We start from the raw sequence: 15,285 nt of genomic DNA on the forward strand, positions 1-15,285 counted from the left end.
ATTAAGTAGCATATATGGTTGTAAATGTTACATTTAAGTTAAGATTTTTTCAAAACAGGCTACAACTGTGGGGCTATGTCTACAAATAAATATTAAAGATGAGCCTAATATAGGCTATTAGTATTTTCATATAATATAGGCTATATGTCACTTTTTAAATATAAGGCCTATGTCGTAAACAAACAAGCTGTTTAGTTCGATAGAATAGCTAAACATATTTGTCACATCAAACGAAAATGTCAAAGCACAGCTGTTCACGTGTAAGCGTTTGACGTTTGAGAACGTGACATCTTCTCTTCTCAAGGTGGTTGTATTTCATAAACATTCTTCAATAAATCTGAATCTGACAATTGCCACACCAGACCTAATAAGGTGCTAATAGTGTCTTTCATGTCAAAACATTTGATGTTAGAACCAAACTGCGGCAGGATGTAGGGAATGTTGAACAGGAAGTTAACATTCAATTTATTTCTTTTGACCATGAGATTTTTTAAACAATAAACATCCTGAAGCACATTTAAAAAAAAAAAAAAACTATATATATCCTGCATAGGTTATGCATTTTTACGATATCGATAATCACTGACGAAAAGAACACTGAATTTTCAACGTCGTTACCTTTATGACGTCGCTATAGAATGTTTGTTGTTTTATCAAACCGAGGCGGGATCCGTTTGAATAGTGCTGTCTTTCGTATGTAGTAGAGAGGTGTTAATTAACACATGTTTTGTTGATTGGCGTGTACCTCCATCCTTTGATTAAGGATATACTACCTGTGAGAATTAGATGGTACTTCTATTGACAAAAGGGCCTCAAAATAATCGACAAGGAAGGACAGAAGACTGACAGTAATCACACAGGATCCTGGACTTCAGTTTGCTCATGCACCATGTGTATTGTACAAAATGAGTCAAGCAGGCCCCTAGACTGAGGATTTTTGGCAATTAATTTCACATCTAACTAACATGACTTTCAAGAATAAAGATTTAATTTGAACAGCATTTTTTTATATATATATATATTTTATATATATATATATATAGCTTATATTTAATTATTCACATTTCATATTCCAGACTTATTACCAGATGTTCAAAAAACTGTTTCTAAACTATTTGGAGAAACATACCATATCTAGTTAACTTTTTTGTGTGAATAGGACAAATATTAACAGATGACAACTTAATCATTTCTTGCAGCAGATATGGTAATACTCCTCTGGGCTCAAACAGTGAGCTCTTTTGTCTGATTCTGCATTTGTATTGCATTAATTTGCCTCCATCTCCAGCCAGTCATTTGTCATCTGTTCTTCCTGTGAGCTCCTTTAGTCTGTCTGACATCTTAGAGCAAATAGAGGGGCCAATACACATACTTAGACACTGGGCCCTCAGTGCCACTAGCCCCTCTTCTAATGTTAGTGTGACCAAACAAGGAATGGCAAATCTGGCAATGGAATCAGATAATCACCAACCCGTGAAGAGCCTCCCAATCCACATCCTATACTGCAGCCCTGGATTAAACAGTCTGTTTGCCTAATAATTTTAATCTGTGCATCAAGCTGAAGGATGGTGGTCTTCGAATAAACATCTAATCCCTCAGCCCACCCAATGATGATGGGACCGACCACAGCGAGGGTGATCAGAATGGTGCTTAAACAGAGGGACTGAAAACTCTATACTGACAGACTCTTGCCAGACAAGGAATGTTTTACAATGTCCAGGGGAATGTACACATGACGAACAAGGGTGCTACATCAACGTGCACATGCAAACTGGAAAGGAGGGAGCGTTCTAGGTTCACCATGTCTGGAAGGTCATCGGTAAATCCACACAACAAAAACATTATGTCAGCAATACAGATAACATAAAATGCAAGTAAAGCAGGTCTACATTCACACATAATTATGTTAACTATTGCTTGTATTGCAAAAATAGAACTTGTGACATGTTTTGTTAAATTGCATAATGTTAAAAAAATCCCTCTATCTGTCTGTCTGTCTGTCTATCTATCTATCTATCTGTATGTCTATATACATACTGTATCTATCTATTATACATATCTATCTATCTATATCTGTCTGTCTGTCTGTCTGTCTATCTATCTATCTATCTATCTATCTGTATGTGTATATATATATATATAGGCCTATATATATACATACTGTTTCTATCTATCGATCTATCTATCTATCTATCTATCTATCTATCTATCTATCTATCTATATATATAAATATATAGATATATACATCTGTCTGTCTATCTATCTATATACATACTGTATCTATCTATTATACATATCTATCTATCTATATCTGTCTGTCTATCTATCTATCTATCTATATACATACTGTATATATCTATTATACATATCTATCTATCTATATCTGTCTGTCTGTCTATATATCTATCTATCTATCTATCTATCTATCTATCTATATACATACTGTATCTATCTATTATACATATCTATCTATCTATCTATCTATCTATCTATCTATCTATATATATAAATATATAGATATATACATCTGTCTGTCTATCTATCTATATACATACTGTATCTATCTATTATACATATCTATCTATCTATATCTGTCTGTCTATCTATCTATCTATCTATATACATACTGTATATATCTATTATACATATCTATCTATCTATATCTGTCTGTCTGTCTATATATCTATCTATCTATCTATCTATCTATCTATCTATATACATACTGTATCTATCTATTATACATATCTATCTATCTATCTATCTATCTATCTATCTATCTATCTATCTATCTATCTATCTATCTATCTATCTATCTATCTATCTATATTATACATAGCCAACTGTATCTATCTATTATACATATCTATATATCTACCATCATCTATCTATCTATTATCTGGAAACTGGAAATGTTTGTATTATGTATTATTATAATTATTTTTATTTAAATAAAAATTGGTTATTTGAATTATCATTCTAGCTTTAAGTTGTGCATTTTGCGTTAATTTCTCCGATGAATCGTGGCTTTCATGTATCACCTATTCACCTTCCCTCTGATGTCAGTCAACCCCCCCTTGGACAAAGTGCGAACAACTGGGGGTCTAACGGGTGCATATAAGGACGGGCCGCTGTCAAAGCAGATTCATTTCAGACCGAGAACATCAGCACAGACTCTGCACCTTCGCATAAAAGATGTCCTCAATCCGTACCGCTTGCCTCCTTTGCGCAGCATTTTTCGCGATGGTGAGGGGTTTCACCCACGAAGACATGAAAGAGGCTCTCCTGAAGAAATTGGGACTTAATGAAGTTCCGAAAATTCACAAGAGGGATCTGGAGAACCTTGTGATTCCAGCGCACATTAAGAACAAATATGTTTCCATGCTGAAATTGCACCACGCAAGGAAACGCCGCTCGCTTCCCAGTTTAGCCGGCATCCTGAGGGGAATCCCTGGCAATGCAGGTAAGATTAATTTGCTTAATTAACTTAAATGCACAATGTATAGCCTAATGCAAAATTTAGAGACAAAGAACCAGTAAACTGACATTAAATACAAAAAAAATTGATGAACATGTAATGTGCTGCAATAAAATAAAAAATAAAACTTTTAACTTATAACTTTAAAACATAGTTGAAAAAAAATTAAAATTAAATAAATTGCTCTCGTCTATTCCAGACATCTCTGGTGAATTTGTATATTCTGACACGACACGTCAACGTGTGGTCTTTGAGATGACATCAAGGATCCCTGAGAACAGTGAAGTGACCATGGCAGAACTTAAACTGTTCAAGAAAGCCCCACACAAGCGCTCCATCCCAGAGAGAAAGGGCCACAGGCCCGTCAACAACGCTAGGGTGAGCATCTACTGGGTAGAACCTCTGGAAGACGGGTCAAACAGAACTTCACTAGTGGATTCCAGGTAAGCAGAGACGGACACAGACAGTCATTATTCTTTCTTCATTATGCTAATTCCACTGCTGATTGGCGTTAAGGAACATGCATGCTAATTGTAACAACCATTACCTCCTCAGATTGATTCCCATTCACGAAACCGGCTGGAAGAGCTTTGATGTCACCCAGGCAGTACACTATTGGTCGAAGAGCCGAATGGAGATGCCCATGCACCTTGAGGTGTGGATCGAGGGCGAGAGACCCGGCAGTTACGCGGCAGAGATGGCCAAGTGTGTCCACTTCACAACTCAAGATCTAAACGACAACACTCTGGGAAAACCTGAGCTTGTTCTTTACACCCTCAACCTTGAAGAGTTTGGGTAAGCCTGGCTTCATTTATTAATTTTCGACTCTTTTGTGGAGTAGCCTAGGCCTTCCTTGTATTAGGCTACACCTTGTGAAAAAAGTATTCTAGTTTTAAAGAACAAATTCACTATTTTTTATTTTGTTTATTTTGTTTCTTTAATTACTTAATCCCAACTTGAATAAAATGTAACATTTACTGTTACATAAGCCTGCTTTTTAAAAATAAAAAGTAGCCTATTAGGCCTAGGCCTCATTTATATTCCAGTTATTGTTAAATGTAAATATATAATATAATATAATATTATTTTATATATATATATATATATATATATATATATATATATATATATATATATATATATGTAAGGGCCATATGCTCAAATAATAAATTAGGTTAGGTCTATGCATTTAGGCCTAGTGTAAATGTGGCAAATTTAGGCACATAAATAGACCTACTTTTTTATTAATATTTTATACATAGAGTTAGCAATAAATAATTTAAATGTTCATTCTTTCGGAATTTTTTTAATTGTCAAATAGTCAAAAGAATTATCCAATTGTTATTATAATTAAATATTTTTTACATGTGATTTAGGCTATGTAGCTTACACCGGCTGTAAAGTCTTACGGAATTAATGAATTTCTTAAAAATAAAACGGGTGTTTCATTTAAAACGCTCAACAATGTGTTAATATTCTTTTATTGTTCACGTTGCAGGTCTAGTGGAGACTGTGAAACCAACAAAGACAGTGAAATGTGCTGCAGGGAAAAATACTTCATCAATTTCCGAGCCTTGACTTGGACCCAGTACTGGATCATCGAACCGTCCGGGTATCAGGCGTTCCGGTGCAACGGCGGCTGCCGGCAGCCCAAGCGCAACTACGGCTACGGAGAGAGAAAGTGCGCGGTTGTGGAGAGCGCGCCTCTACCGATGATGTATTTAGTGAAAAAGGGAGATTATACTGAAATTGAGGTGGCTGAATTCCCAAACATGATTGTTGAACAATGTGGATGCGCAATGGATAATATTTCAGTTGTATGAATATGCCATTTGCCATCGTGATGACGCACTGTATTTTGTTATAGGCTGGCTAAGAAAGGGTGTTGGCAACTTAGCCTTCATGACATACCTTAAGCACTTTGTAAAAATTTGTAAATATTGCTAAATTGATATGCATTTATTTTTGCATTTGTATATGATGCCATATGAACTGAAAAGATTGAGTTGTAGATGTTATATTTTGAGCAGTAAATAGAATGGGTTTGTTGTATATGTCACTTTGACTGAATATAAATTAAACTATTTTTCATTGAAACCTCTACTCTTTTAGTGACTTTTCCTCTTCTTAAACCAAATACACATTTGCATATTCCAGTGTTTGCAGATGGCCACATGGAGAGCAGACGTAAATAGCCAACACAAGGCAGTTATGTTTTTGTTTACTCTACACACACAAATAATCACATATTAAACAGAACAATTTGTAGTTTAAAAGGAGTGTTAAGATCCTTATTTAAATATACCTAATAGCATAAAGGGTTCTGATACATATAGAAAAAAGTATGGTGGTAACCATATAAAATATCAGTCAAAACAAATGTTCTTCAATCAAATAACATTTAAGATTCTTTTTAATTTCTCTTGTCATTTATTTCATGACATTAGTAGTTCCCACAGTAACTATTTAAATGATATTAAGAGAGATACTTTACATTAGAGAACAAAACACAATGATTCATCTCAGACGTTTATTACATTATTTAATGACACATTTCCTTACATCATGAAACACTTTAACATTCACCTCATTGAAAAAAGAAAACAATGCCAAAATACAAACATCATAAACCATACCACCTGCCATCTCTAAACACATAATGCCACATTTTTAGTAAAATTTAGACACTTTTGTCCTCAAAACAGCACAAGCAAGGTCTACGTAGTAATCGTTGCAAATCTCTCATGCCATGCTATGCACTAATTTCATAAGGGACAGGGTCATTATTTTATCCCACATGAAATCATCTCAAGAAAATAATACTTTTACATCAATTTATATGGTATACAGTAAAAAAAAAAAAATCCACTTCAACTATTACATCATGATTAAATACACCAATTTTAAGTCAAAAATAGCTGCCCTTTTTCTTTGGCCATTTGGCACTTTTTAAGAAATATATTCATTGAAACAAGTCAAGGGCTTGTCTTGACGAAAAACAGGATGTGATCATGGGTGTGTGTGAGATGTGGTCTGAGTGAGTATCAAAATGCAGGTCATTTAAATTGAGAAAAGCCACATCAGTTAGAAAATTCTGATATGACCTTCAACTCTGCAGTATTACTATGTAACATTAATAATGCATTTGAGAATTATGTGCTGGCTGTTATATCTAAAACCGTTGTCATCAAGGCCACTATTTTCCCAGTTAATCCCAACAGAAACATTTTATCCTGTAATAAAACGGTCCAAATTGTGGACCAGAAATGGGAAAGTTGCATTATTAAATAGATCCATCTAGTGGTTACTCACATAAGACTTTGCAGAACCATTTTAAAGTGTTGCCACAAAATGTTACTCAGAAGTATTAGTAAGCTTAACGTACAATATAGGTTTGAAGTTATTGTTGATAAAATGTTGATTTGTGTAAATAAGTTCAATGAATATACATGTTTCATCATGGCTTCTCTTGGTTTTTTACATGATACAAATGCATACATTTACTTTTGAAACTATGCATTTAAAAAGTCACATGAACTAAACTGATTTACAAATATCTCCACCGTATGAGACAGGAAGACACTGAAAGGTCTTACGGTGCTGAATTAAGAGACAAATCTGATTGACATTCAAAGGCTTTTTTAAATGGATTGTTCAAGATATCAGTCAAAAGCCATAAAAAGTCATAGAAAAGCAAGCACATCTTTTATTGCAAACCTATGAAGTAACTGTTACAGTCTGGGCTAACAAAGAAAAACTTGAAAATGCAAACAGTAAATAGAGAACAATATTTTCACTCCTCCACTGAACATGAAAAGTAGAGTAAATATGAATGATTATTGACAAAAGTTTTGAAAATATTAAGGTTCACAGGGATTTTTTAACACTACAACTTGCGCAAAAGAACTTAAAATAATAAAATAATTTACAATGAGTAAAAATGACATTTTACAGAATAAAATTCACAACCCTGAAATTCAAAGCAAGACATATGCAGTGATTCCTGATATAACAATATCAAAGCTGTGATACAAAAAAGGGGGGAGGAAATGCATTTTACAAAAATCTGAGAGTGAAGACATCACACACCTATGTAGAACGTAGACTGTTTACTTCTGAGGCGGAATGTTTGTTTGCCACTTGCTTCTCATTTAAAAATGGACTTCCTTTAAAAAATTACAATAAACGAGGACCATAAAAGTGGATGGATATTCTGTGGCTGTGCATCTCGGTGCAACAGAGGCCATGAGTCTTTAATACAAATGTGCACTTAGTAATATCCTGGGTGGTACTGTTGATTCCATGGCTTCTGGTTCCAGAACTAAGGGGTCAAAGAAAGTTTAATCAGTCAAATGGACTACAATTTGATTTGGTTGTAAAATATTTTGGAAAGTGTAGCCAATCTGTTGTTGGATTTCTAATTGAAAGTATGTATGATTCATTTGTGACCCAATAAAATGTTAGCTTTCTCAATAATATACATAACTTTACTCACCCCTTGTTGCCAACTCTGGTTAAAGTTTTGGGCAAAAGACCCGTTTTTGTTGCCAAAACCCCCACGATTCTGCTGGTGGCCTCCTCTGCCGCGGAACTTCTAAGAATGTGAAAATTATAAATTACTCTCCATGTCAAAGTCAGATCAAATCAAAGTTCATAAGGATGTACAATTCAAGAGGTTGGAGTCAGTAAATTTCTTTAAGAAATTAATTTTATTCAGCATGCATACATTAATCAAAGAGTTAAAACTGTCAGAACCTGTTCTGTACACACATTTTTTTAATATCAAAATGTTATTAATGTTTTCACTGTGCTTAAGCACTAAATTAGCATATTAGAATGTTTTCTAAGGGATCATGAGACAAACTCAGCTTTGCCACCACATGAAAAAATATATGAATAAATTAAATATATTAAAATAGAAAATTATTATAAACTAATAATATTTTAAAACACTATTGTTTCAACTATTTTCAATCAAATAAATGCAGGCTTGGTCAGAATATTGTTGAAACATTTCTCTCAAAAAACAATCATACCCCATATTTTTGAATAATAGTGTATTTGGTTGCAAAATATAGGAACTAACCTGCTGAAAGTGTCCTCTGTGGTTGGGTCCACCGCCGCGGTGCATGTTACCTCTGTTCGCAGGCCCTCCACGGCTCATTGCTCCACCTCTGCTGCCCATGTTGCCCCTCATGTGCCCGCCCCTCATGTGCCCACCCCTGGGAACCATTCCCCGGCTGGGCATCCCACCGCCTCCACCTCTGCTGAAGCTGCCTCGACTATGGAACCCGCCTCGGAAGACAGGTGGTGGTGGCGGGGGTGGCATGTAGCCACGTGGGTGACGATTAAAACCGCCAACACGAGGTGGTACTGGTACTGAAAGGAAAAAAATATTTTAATTATAAATAGACCTCATTTTAACTGATTCAATGGCAGCTCACTGAAGAGCACCTCGTACAAAAGTTCTGTATTAGTTCACAAAAAGCCCCTTACATCCTCTAAAGTTTCCACGGGGCTGGAATCCACCTCTGCCTCCACGTGGTCCTGGACCACCACCCCTACTGAACTGGTTCTTAGGCCCTCTGCCTCGTCCACCTCCCTTTCTGGGGGTCAAGGTACCCTGGTTGACTTTCTTCTCTGGTGGCAAAGCACTCTTACTCTCTTCCTTGTACTGCTCCAAGAGCTTGACGGACTCCTCCTTCTGCAGTTCCACATAGGTGACCTCTGAGAAGCAGTCTCCTACTTCTGGCAATGTGTAGATACCTGTAAAGAGGTTAAAAAAACATTTTGTAATCCTACTTTATGTACCAGGTTGGTTTTGCAATGGGGAAGTAAGACATCACATCTTACCTTTCATTTTTAGAACGGCGTGCTCGGGTACATCTTTGCCGTCGGTTTCTGCTTTCTTCTGCGCTCTCTCCTTAAGGGCCTCGTCTGTAGGGAAGACCACTACAGCTTTGCGTTGGAAGCCAGCAAACAGACACATCTTCCTTCTCTGGGCAGGTGCAGAGACATTAGTCTGATCCAAAATATAGTTTCTCTTTTTGCGGGCAGCAATTTCAATAAACTTGCCCAGGAACAAAGGAGCACGCTGAGAGATGGCTGAGAGCTTTGCGGTGTCTTTGTTTTGCCTCTTCATGCTGTCAATCTGCAAGTCCAAAAAAGGAGATCAGATGAGAAAATAGAACAGAAATTAAGAAAGTCTGGATAAAAATGTAAAAATACACTCACCATCATCTTCTCCAAAATAGTGTTGGTGCTGAGGATGTTGAACTTCCCAGGGTTCTCTTCAACATGTTTCTTTACCCAAGCAGTTTTTCCAGATCCAGGAAGGCCGACCATGACAATCACCTTGAAAACAACAGTGATAATCATATCATTAATGCATGCACAACAAATATTAACCACTGTCATGTTGTTTCATGTGTTGTGAATGTTCATAGGTTGTTGTTTTTTTACACTAGAGTTCAAAATGTTTGCTTATGCTCCATCAAGGCTGAATTTATTTGACCAAAAAGTTAAATAGTACCATTTAAAATATTTTTCTTTCTATTTTAATATATATTAGAGCAATATATATAATTTAATACAAATAAAAACATTATTTATTAGTAATAATATTAATCAAAAATATTACAATTTAAAATCCAATTTATTCCTGTTCTGGAAAAGATAAAACATTTCAGAAAACATTCTAATATGAACCGTGATACATTTCTTCAGTTGATGAATACAAAGTTTTTAAAAAAGCAAAAACAAACTGAGTTGAGGTGAGTACCTCGCAATCTTTCTTGGTCTCAGGTCCCTTAGGTCCTCTGATACGCACATCCACAGGAATTTGCTGCAGGAAGGTGAAGCCCTCCACCTGAGGGAAGAATGGCGTCTCGTTCTGACCGAAATTGAACTCAACAGCGCAGTTGTGGCAAAGAACATGGGGGAACAGAGTTTGTCCGTCCAAGGTCTCCTTATTGACCTTGAAAGCCACATCAAGGTCCTTGCCATTTTTGGAAAACGAAATCTCCACTTCATCAGCTTCAAAATTCTAGGTGAGATAAAGAACAAATTACAACAAAGTACATAAAATTAAATCTGAAGTAAAGGGGAAAAACAACTGTTGTGAGAGCGATGTGAACTCCAGGCCTTACAATGAAGCAGCCGATGACATCATTCTCATCAAAACTCTCCCCGTAGTCTTCAGTCACACAGTTTGAAGTCTTCTTCCCTTTGCCCGAATAGGAGTAGGAATGCTCCTCCTCACCTAGAACAGTAATACGTGTTAAAAAAAAATGAAATAGAGCTGCACAATCATACATTGTGGCCACATAGGGACCATGTTAAGAGTAACTGCACTTACCCAGCAAAAGACTTCCATTAGCCAGGGACCAGCCAATATGGACATCATGAAAGTCCATGTTTTTACTGTTTAAATGCTTGACTGGGATTTTCTCAGTGATCTGCAAAGGCAGGAGACAAATAATGAATAACGTACTGATCCAAAATTCATCACTTCCTCATCCCGCTACATAAAAATGCCACAGTACTCACCTTCATTTCAAAGCAGGCTTTGCCCTTGTTTACTCCATAGGAGGCACGGCCACCTGCCCAAAGGTAAGCAAAACTCTCCATGGTGAGGGACGAGGCGCTGTATCGGTCTCGGGAGACTTTGAAATGGAGGTCGCAATTGTCTACGGAGTCATCGAAAATTGAAAAGAGTTTGTTAGTCCAAGAACAGCAACTTTACAGTTTATAACATTTCTCCAATCCTGGTAAGTGAGCTTCTTAACATATAAAGGTTGGTTGGTTTAACACCATGCTAATTTTATGGCGAGTAACAAGTTAAACTATACAAGAACAATTTAAAAACCCATACAAGGTAAAACTCTAAAATGGTTTGTGTTGATATTTTCTAAGAGAACTTTTTATAATTTAATAAAGTATGCTTGAGATACTGGACTCATTTATTAAAGCACTCACAGGGATCCAGGCAGACCAGTGTGTCGTCAAACTCTTCATCCTCTTCCTCCAGAGGTGGCAGGGGAGACTTAGCCCTGAAATAGAGGCAATAAGCCATTAATTCCACGAGTGAAGCACAACAATTGGACTGTGATGGACTGGCATGCTTCCAATGTCCAGGTGAGGTCCTTCCTCATAGCCACTGCAGCACCAACAGTAGATTTGCATTACCTTACATTGCTCATAACATTCTTATTGTTTTGTAAATTCACATTTATGAATGCAAAATTTGCCATCATTGCTTACCAGTTTACCCCATGACGAAGCCTGAAAGAAAACTTGTTGGTGAAATAGAAAGTGGAAATATCTTGCAACGTGAAGAGGTTGTTGACATTTTCGTTTAATTAAGTCATGGTCTGAAAAGGTCTAAGGGTATTTATATAATATCAATGCAAATCTTTCTGGAAAGGTCAAAACAAACTAAAGTCCATAAATCTGTTTTGACCTATCTTTGACTATACAGACAATACATAAGACTTCAACAAAAAGGGTTAAAATTAACATTTTATATATATCTATATGTATATAGTAACCTTAGAATAATAGTTTCATCTGGAAATTTGTTGTCATGACAAAATCCAACATTCTAAAATAGAAATGAAACCATCTGTATTTGTTTTAGATTGCTAAAAGAAAACAAGCATGTAGACAGCAAATAGTATATTTGCCCCATAGACTTCTACAGCACTTGTTTTAACAAACTAAAGGAGTTGAAATTGCTTTCCATGGTAACCAAGAGTATGCCACAGATGTCATCTCAGGGTCATTAAACAAGTCTTTACATTTCTGAGTATATGGGAGTTGCCACCATTATGTTCTCCCAGGCCCCATAAATTCAAGTGACGGCCCTGTCTAGATCATCCCTTCAATAAACCAATGGCTGCCATTGGTAACTGGGTCAGATATTGCTAGAATTTCCGTGTTAGAAAAAACAGCTTCTACAGGATGACTCGCAAAGTATCGAACACCTTTGTAGATTTTTTAGGCTTGAGACCCATTGTAATTCAGATAAATTAAAATATTTACATCTTCCTTTTTGTTCCATATGCTGAAAGAAAAGCAGATTGGGAAAATTTGCTATCCAAACATTGGTTCACTTAGAAAAATCAAACCTTAGACAGAAGATTCCTAATGAATGTATTATGTCTGGAATTGAGCACCACACACTTAGAGAAAGAACATGCATTACAGAAATAAATATATTTCCTTTTCTTAATGCAATGTGAAGAGTTGCAAGAGTTTGCAAATGGTTGGTTGTACTTACCTGATGACCACAAATGAAAAACTTTAAAAGGAAGAGTTATTACAATACTTTACACTTTATCTAAATACACATACACAAAAAAAAAAACAGAAAAATATTACATTTAACCTTTCAGATTTAGATTATAAAAAAATACAAACGACGAAGGAACGTCTGAAGATTGAAACAACAATTTGCTTCATTTCCATTACTTTACCGCCCCATTACGTAATGATGCACTGTGCGATACAAACTCTACGCCACTGCCCCATCACCCCCCACCCCGCCATGAAAGAAGCCGCATCTTGTGCTATCGTCATTGCTTTGGTCACTGTCTGAATCGCCACACGCGCAAACAGTCAGCCTGACAACAGTGCAAGTGTGTGTGACAATAACATTGTTTTTTCCAATTGTTTCATGAGCTTTCTGCAGGTAAGGTGTTTTGTATTAGCCAGGAATGACCCCCAACAAAGTTTTACTTTAAGAGGTAGATGAGGGTTGCATTTTTCTAGGTAAGGCATTGGCACTTAAAGCCAATATATATATTAAAAGTGGCACTTCGGGGATAATGAAGGCCATTACTTCCATCCTTACCGGCTGTATTTGCTTTCTTCAATAAATTCAAAGTAGCCCCTTCCATGTTCCTCTCGGCGTCTCTTAACACCCTTCTTATTCTTCTGATCAGCACTGATGTCTTTGTCCGCATCCCCTTTGAAAATAAAACAAACAGTAATGAAATGCCCGGACGTGTTGGACCCTGGGTTTTAAGGGTGGCCCACACGACAGGAGTGCTCGGACTTCAGAGTTACATAATGAACCGACCACCTCTGATCAGACAGAATACTTTGCTTGGTTATGTCATTATGGCATTCAGTATTCAAATTGCAAGCACTGATCTGATTGCATAAAGCAGATCAGTCAAAAATGTGAGTGTGTTGAGTGCTTTTCTCTACAATATGTAATGCATTGACAAACAAATATTAATTTTTAAATATATTTAGCCTATTGTAGCTGGCTAACCAGTCAATGTTCACATCTTTGATGACAAATAACTGGGGAACATCAACACATTATCCTGAACTGAACTGACCTTGTGCGGAAGTAAATGGCGCCTTCTAGCAATCTGAACCGAAACTACACAATGCACCTTTCTTTCGAGGCTAGAAGTACTTTTCCGCCATTGTATAATATACCTAACCGTATCACCCGCCGAGAATATATTATTTCACTGTAACCCCCGCACTTTTGCAACGTCTACTGTAAGGTTTTGTGCAGAGCAACGTATGTATCCGCGCGAGGGCGACCCGCCATGAGCATGCAACGAGGCGATCCTCCCGCGAGACAATTCGAGTTTTCTAAAACTACCAAAACCGACCAAAACAGTACAATAAAGCATAAAAATCCGTTAGTTGTAGACTAGAATATGAATATACCTTTTATCGTAACGAAATATCAACAATAACCAACATAAGTTACCCCTAACAACAAAAGGCTCGCGCGGGTGATTTATATAGCTTTGCTGACACGGCTATAAACAAAGAAACCATCAAAATCTTAAACTCAACCGAGTTAGACCACTTGGAAAAACAAGCTAGTAAAGTGAAACCGACAGGATTAGCTCATTAGCCATCTACACAATAGCCACCGGTTAGCCGTTAGCCACATATGCTAAATGATGATCTCACCGGCTTCAAAGCGCACGTGAACACGATACTCCCGGCGTCTAGAAAGCCATTTTTTAACACAAAAAGCTCACCCTCTAATGGATGAGATTGAGGCTCACCGTCTTCATCGTCGATTTTGTCAATGATATCGTCGTCCTCCTCCTCCTCATCATCATCTTCTTCAAAGGCTTTGTCCATTTCCACGCCGGCGTCCCCATCCTCCTCACCCATTTCGTCGTCCTGACCATCACCCACAACAGCGGCATCACCCTCGTCTCCATTTTGCTCTTCGGCCTCCATGCTCTCGCCCTCTGGCTCTTCTTCACCCGTGCATTCTTGTTTGACTGCAACACCGTTTCCACCGGCCTCCTTTTCTTCTGGTGCTTCTGGCGCGACGGCGTCTTCCTCTTCGGTCTGGGCCTCTGCATCGAGCGCGGCCTGCAGCCGCTCCATAAGCTCGGCCTTCAACCCCTTGTCGGAGAGCTGACGCTTCTTGAGCTCGTCCTTCAACTCGTTCACCTTAAGCTTTTTTACGTTGATTTCACTCATGTTGTCGGTTTAGTGTAGATGGTCTATAAAAACTAAAAGACTCGATTGTTAGACTATTGCAATCCAGGGAGAGCCGACGGCCGCTTTGCTTCTCTGAATTGCGCACAGCCTCGGTGATTCTGCGTCTGTGTCCACCCGCTCCACCGGCAAAACAATTCAATGGCGCCTGGCGCTAGACCCCTCCCAATGCAACTGCACACAGACAACATGGGCGTGTTCAATCGTAATGATCCTCAGAGATGCTTACGTTACGACCATAAAGACTATCCATTTTGGCTCAGCAGGGTTTCTGCGGGTTTTAGTTCGCCCTTACACAAATTAAAGCCTTGAAAAGGTC

At 37.4% G+C, this 15,285-nt stretch overlaps 2 protein-coding genes across 2 annotated transcripts; one reads left to right on the plus strand and one right to left on the minus strand.

Annotated features, from left to right (window-relative positions):
• Nucleotides 1–3,193: 3,193 nt before the first annotated feature.
• lft1 (lefty1) lies at nucleotides 3,194–5,454 on the plus strand (the record flags this gene model as incomplete). The annotated part of the gene is made up of 4 exons (XM_084432244.1): nucleotides 3,194–3,461; nucleotides 3,676–3,919; nucleotides 4,032–4,271; nucleotides 4,975–5,454. The coding sequence occupies 4 exons, from the start codon at nucleotides 3,194–3,196 to the stop codon at nucleotides 5,297–5,299; spliced, it is 1,077 nt and encodes a 358-aa protein (XP_084288370.1). The 3' UTR covers nucleotides 5,300–5,454.
• Nucleotides 5,455–7,164: 1,710 nt separating this feature from the next.
• On the minus strand, nucleotides 7,165–15,186 carry hnrnpub (heterogeneous nuclear ribonucleoprotein Ub). The gene is made up of 13 exons (XM_084432707.1): nucleotides 14,519–15,186; nucleotides 13,330–13,444; nucleotides 11,454–11,527; nucleotides 11,025–11,164; nucleotides 10,834–10,933; nucleotides 10,625–10,737; nucleotides 10,258–10,521; nucleotides 9,711–9,830; nucleotides 9,330–9,627; nucleotides 8,973–9,242; nucleotides 8,563–8,855; nucleotides 7,972–8,070; nucleotides 7,165–7,797 (listed from the first exon to the last, which is right to left on the minus strand). Exons 1-13 carry the CDS (start codon nucleotides 14,946–14,948, stop codon nucleotides 7,747–7,749), a joined length of 2,367 nt encoding a protein of 788 aa, XP_084288833.1. The 5' UTR covers nucleotides 14,949–15,186; the 3' UTR covers nucleotides 7,165–7,746.
• Between the last annotated feature and the right edge of the window lie 99 nt (nucleotides 15,187–15,285).

This window comes from Rutilus rutilus (assembly GCF_951802725.1).
Source record: "Rutilus rutilus genome assembly, chromosome: 15".
NCBI lineage: Eukaryota > Metazoa > Chordata > Actinopteri > Cypriniformes > Leuciscidae > Rutilus > Rutilus rutilus.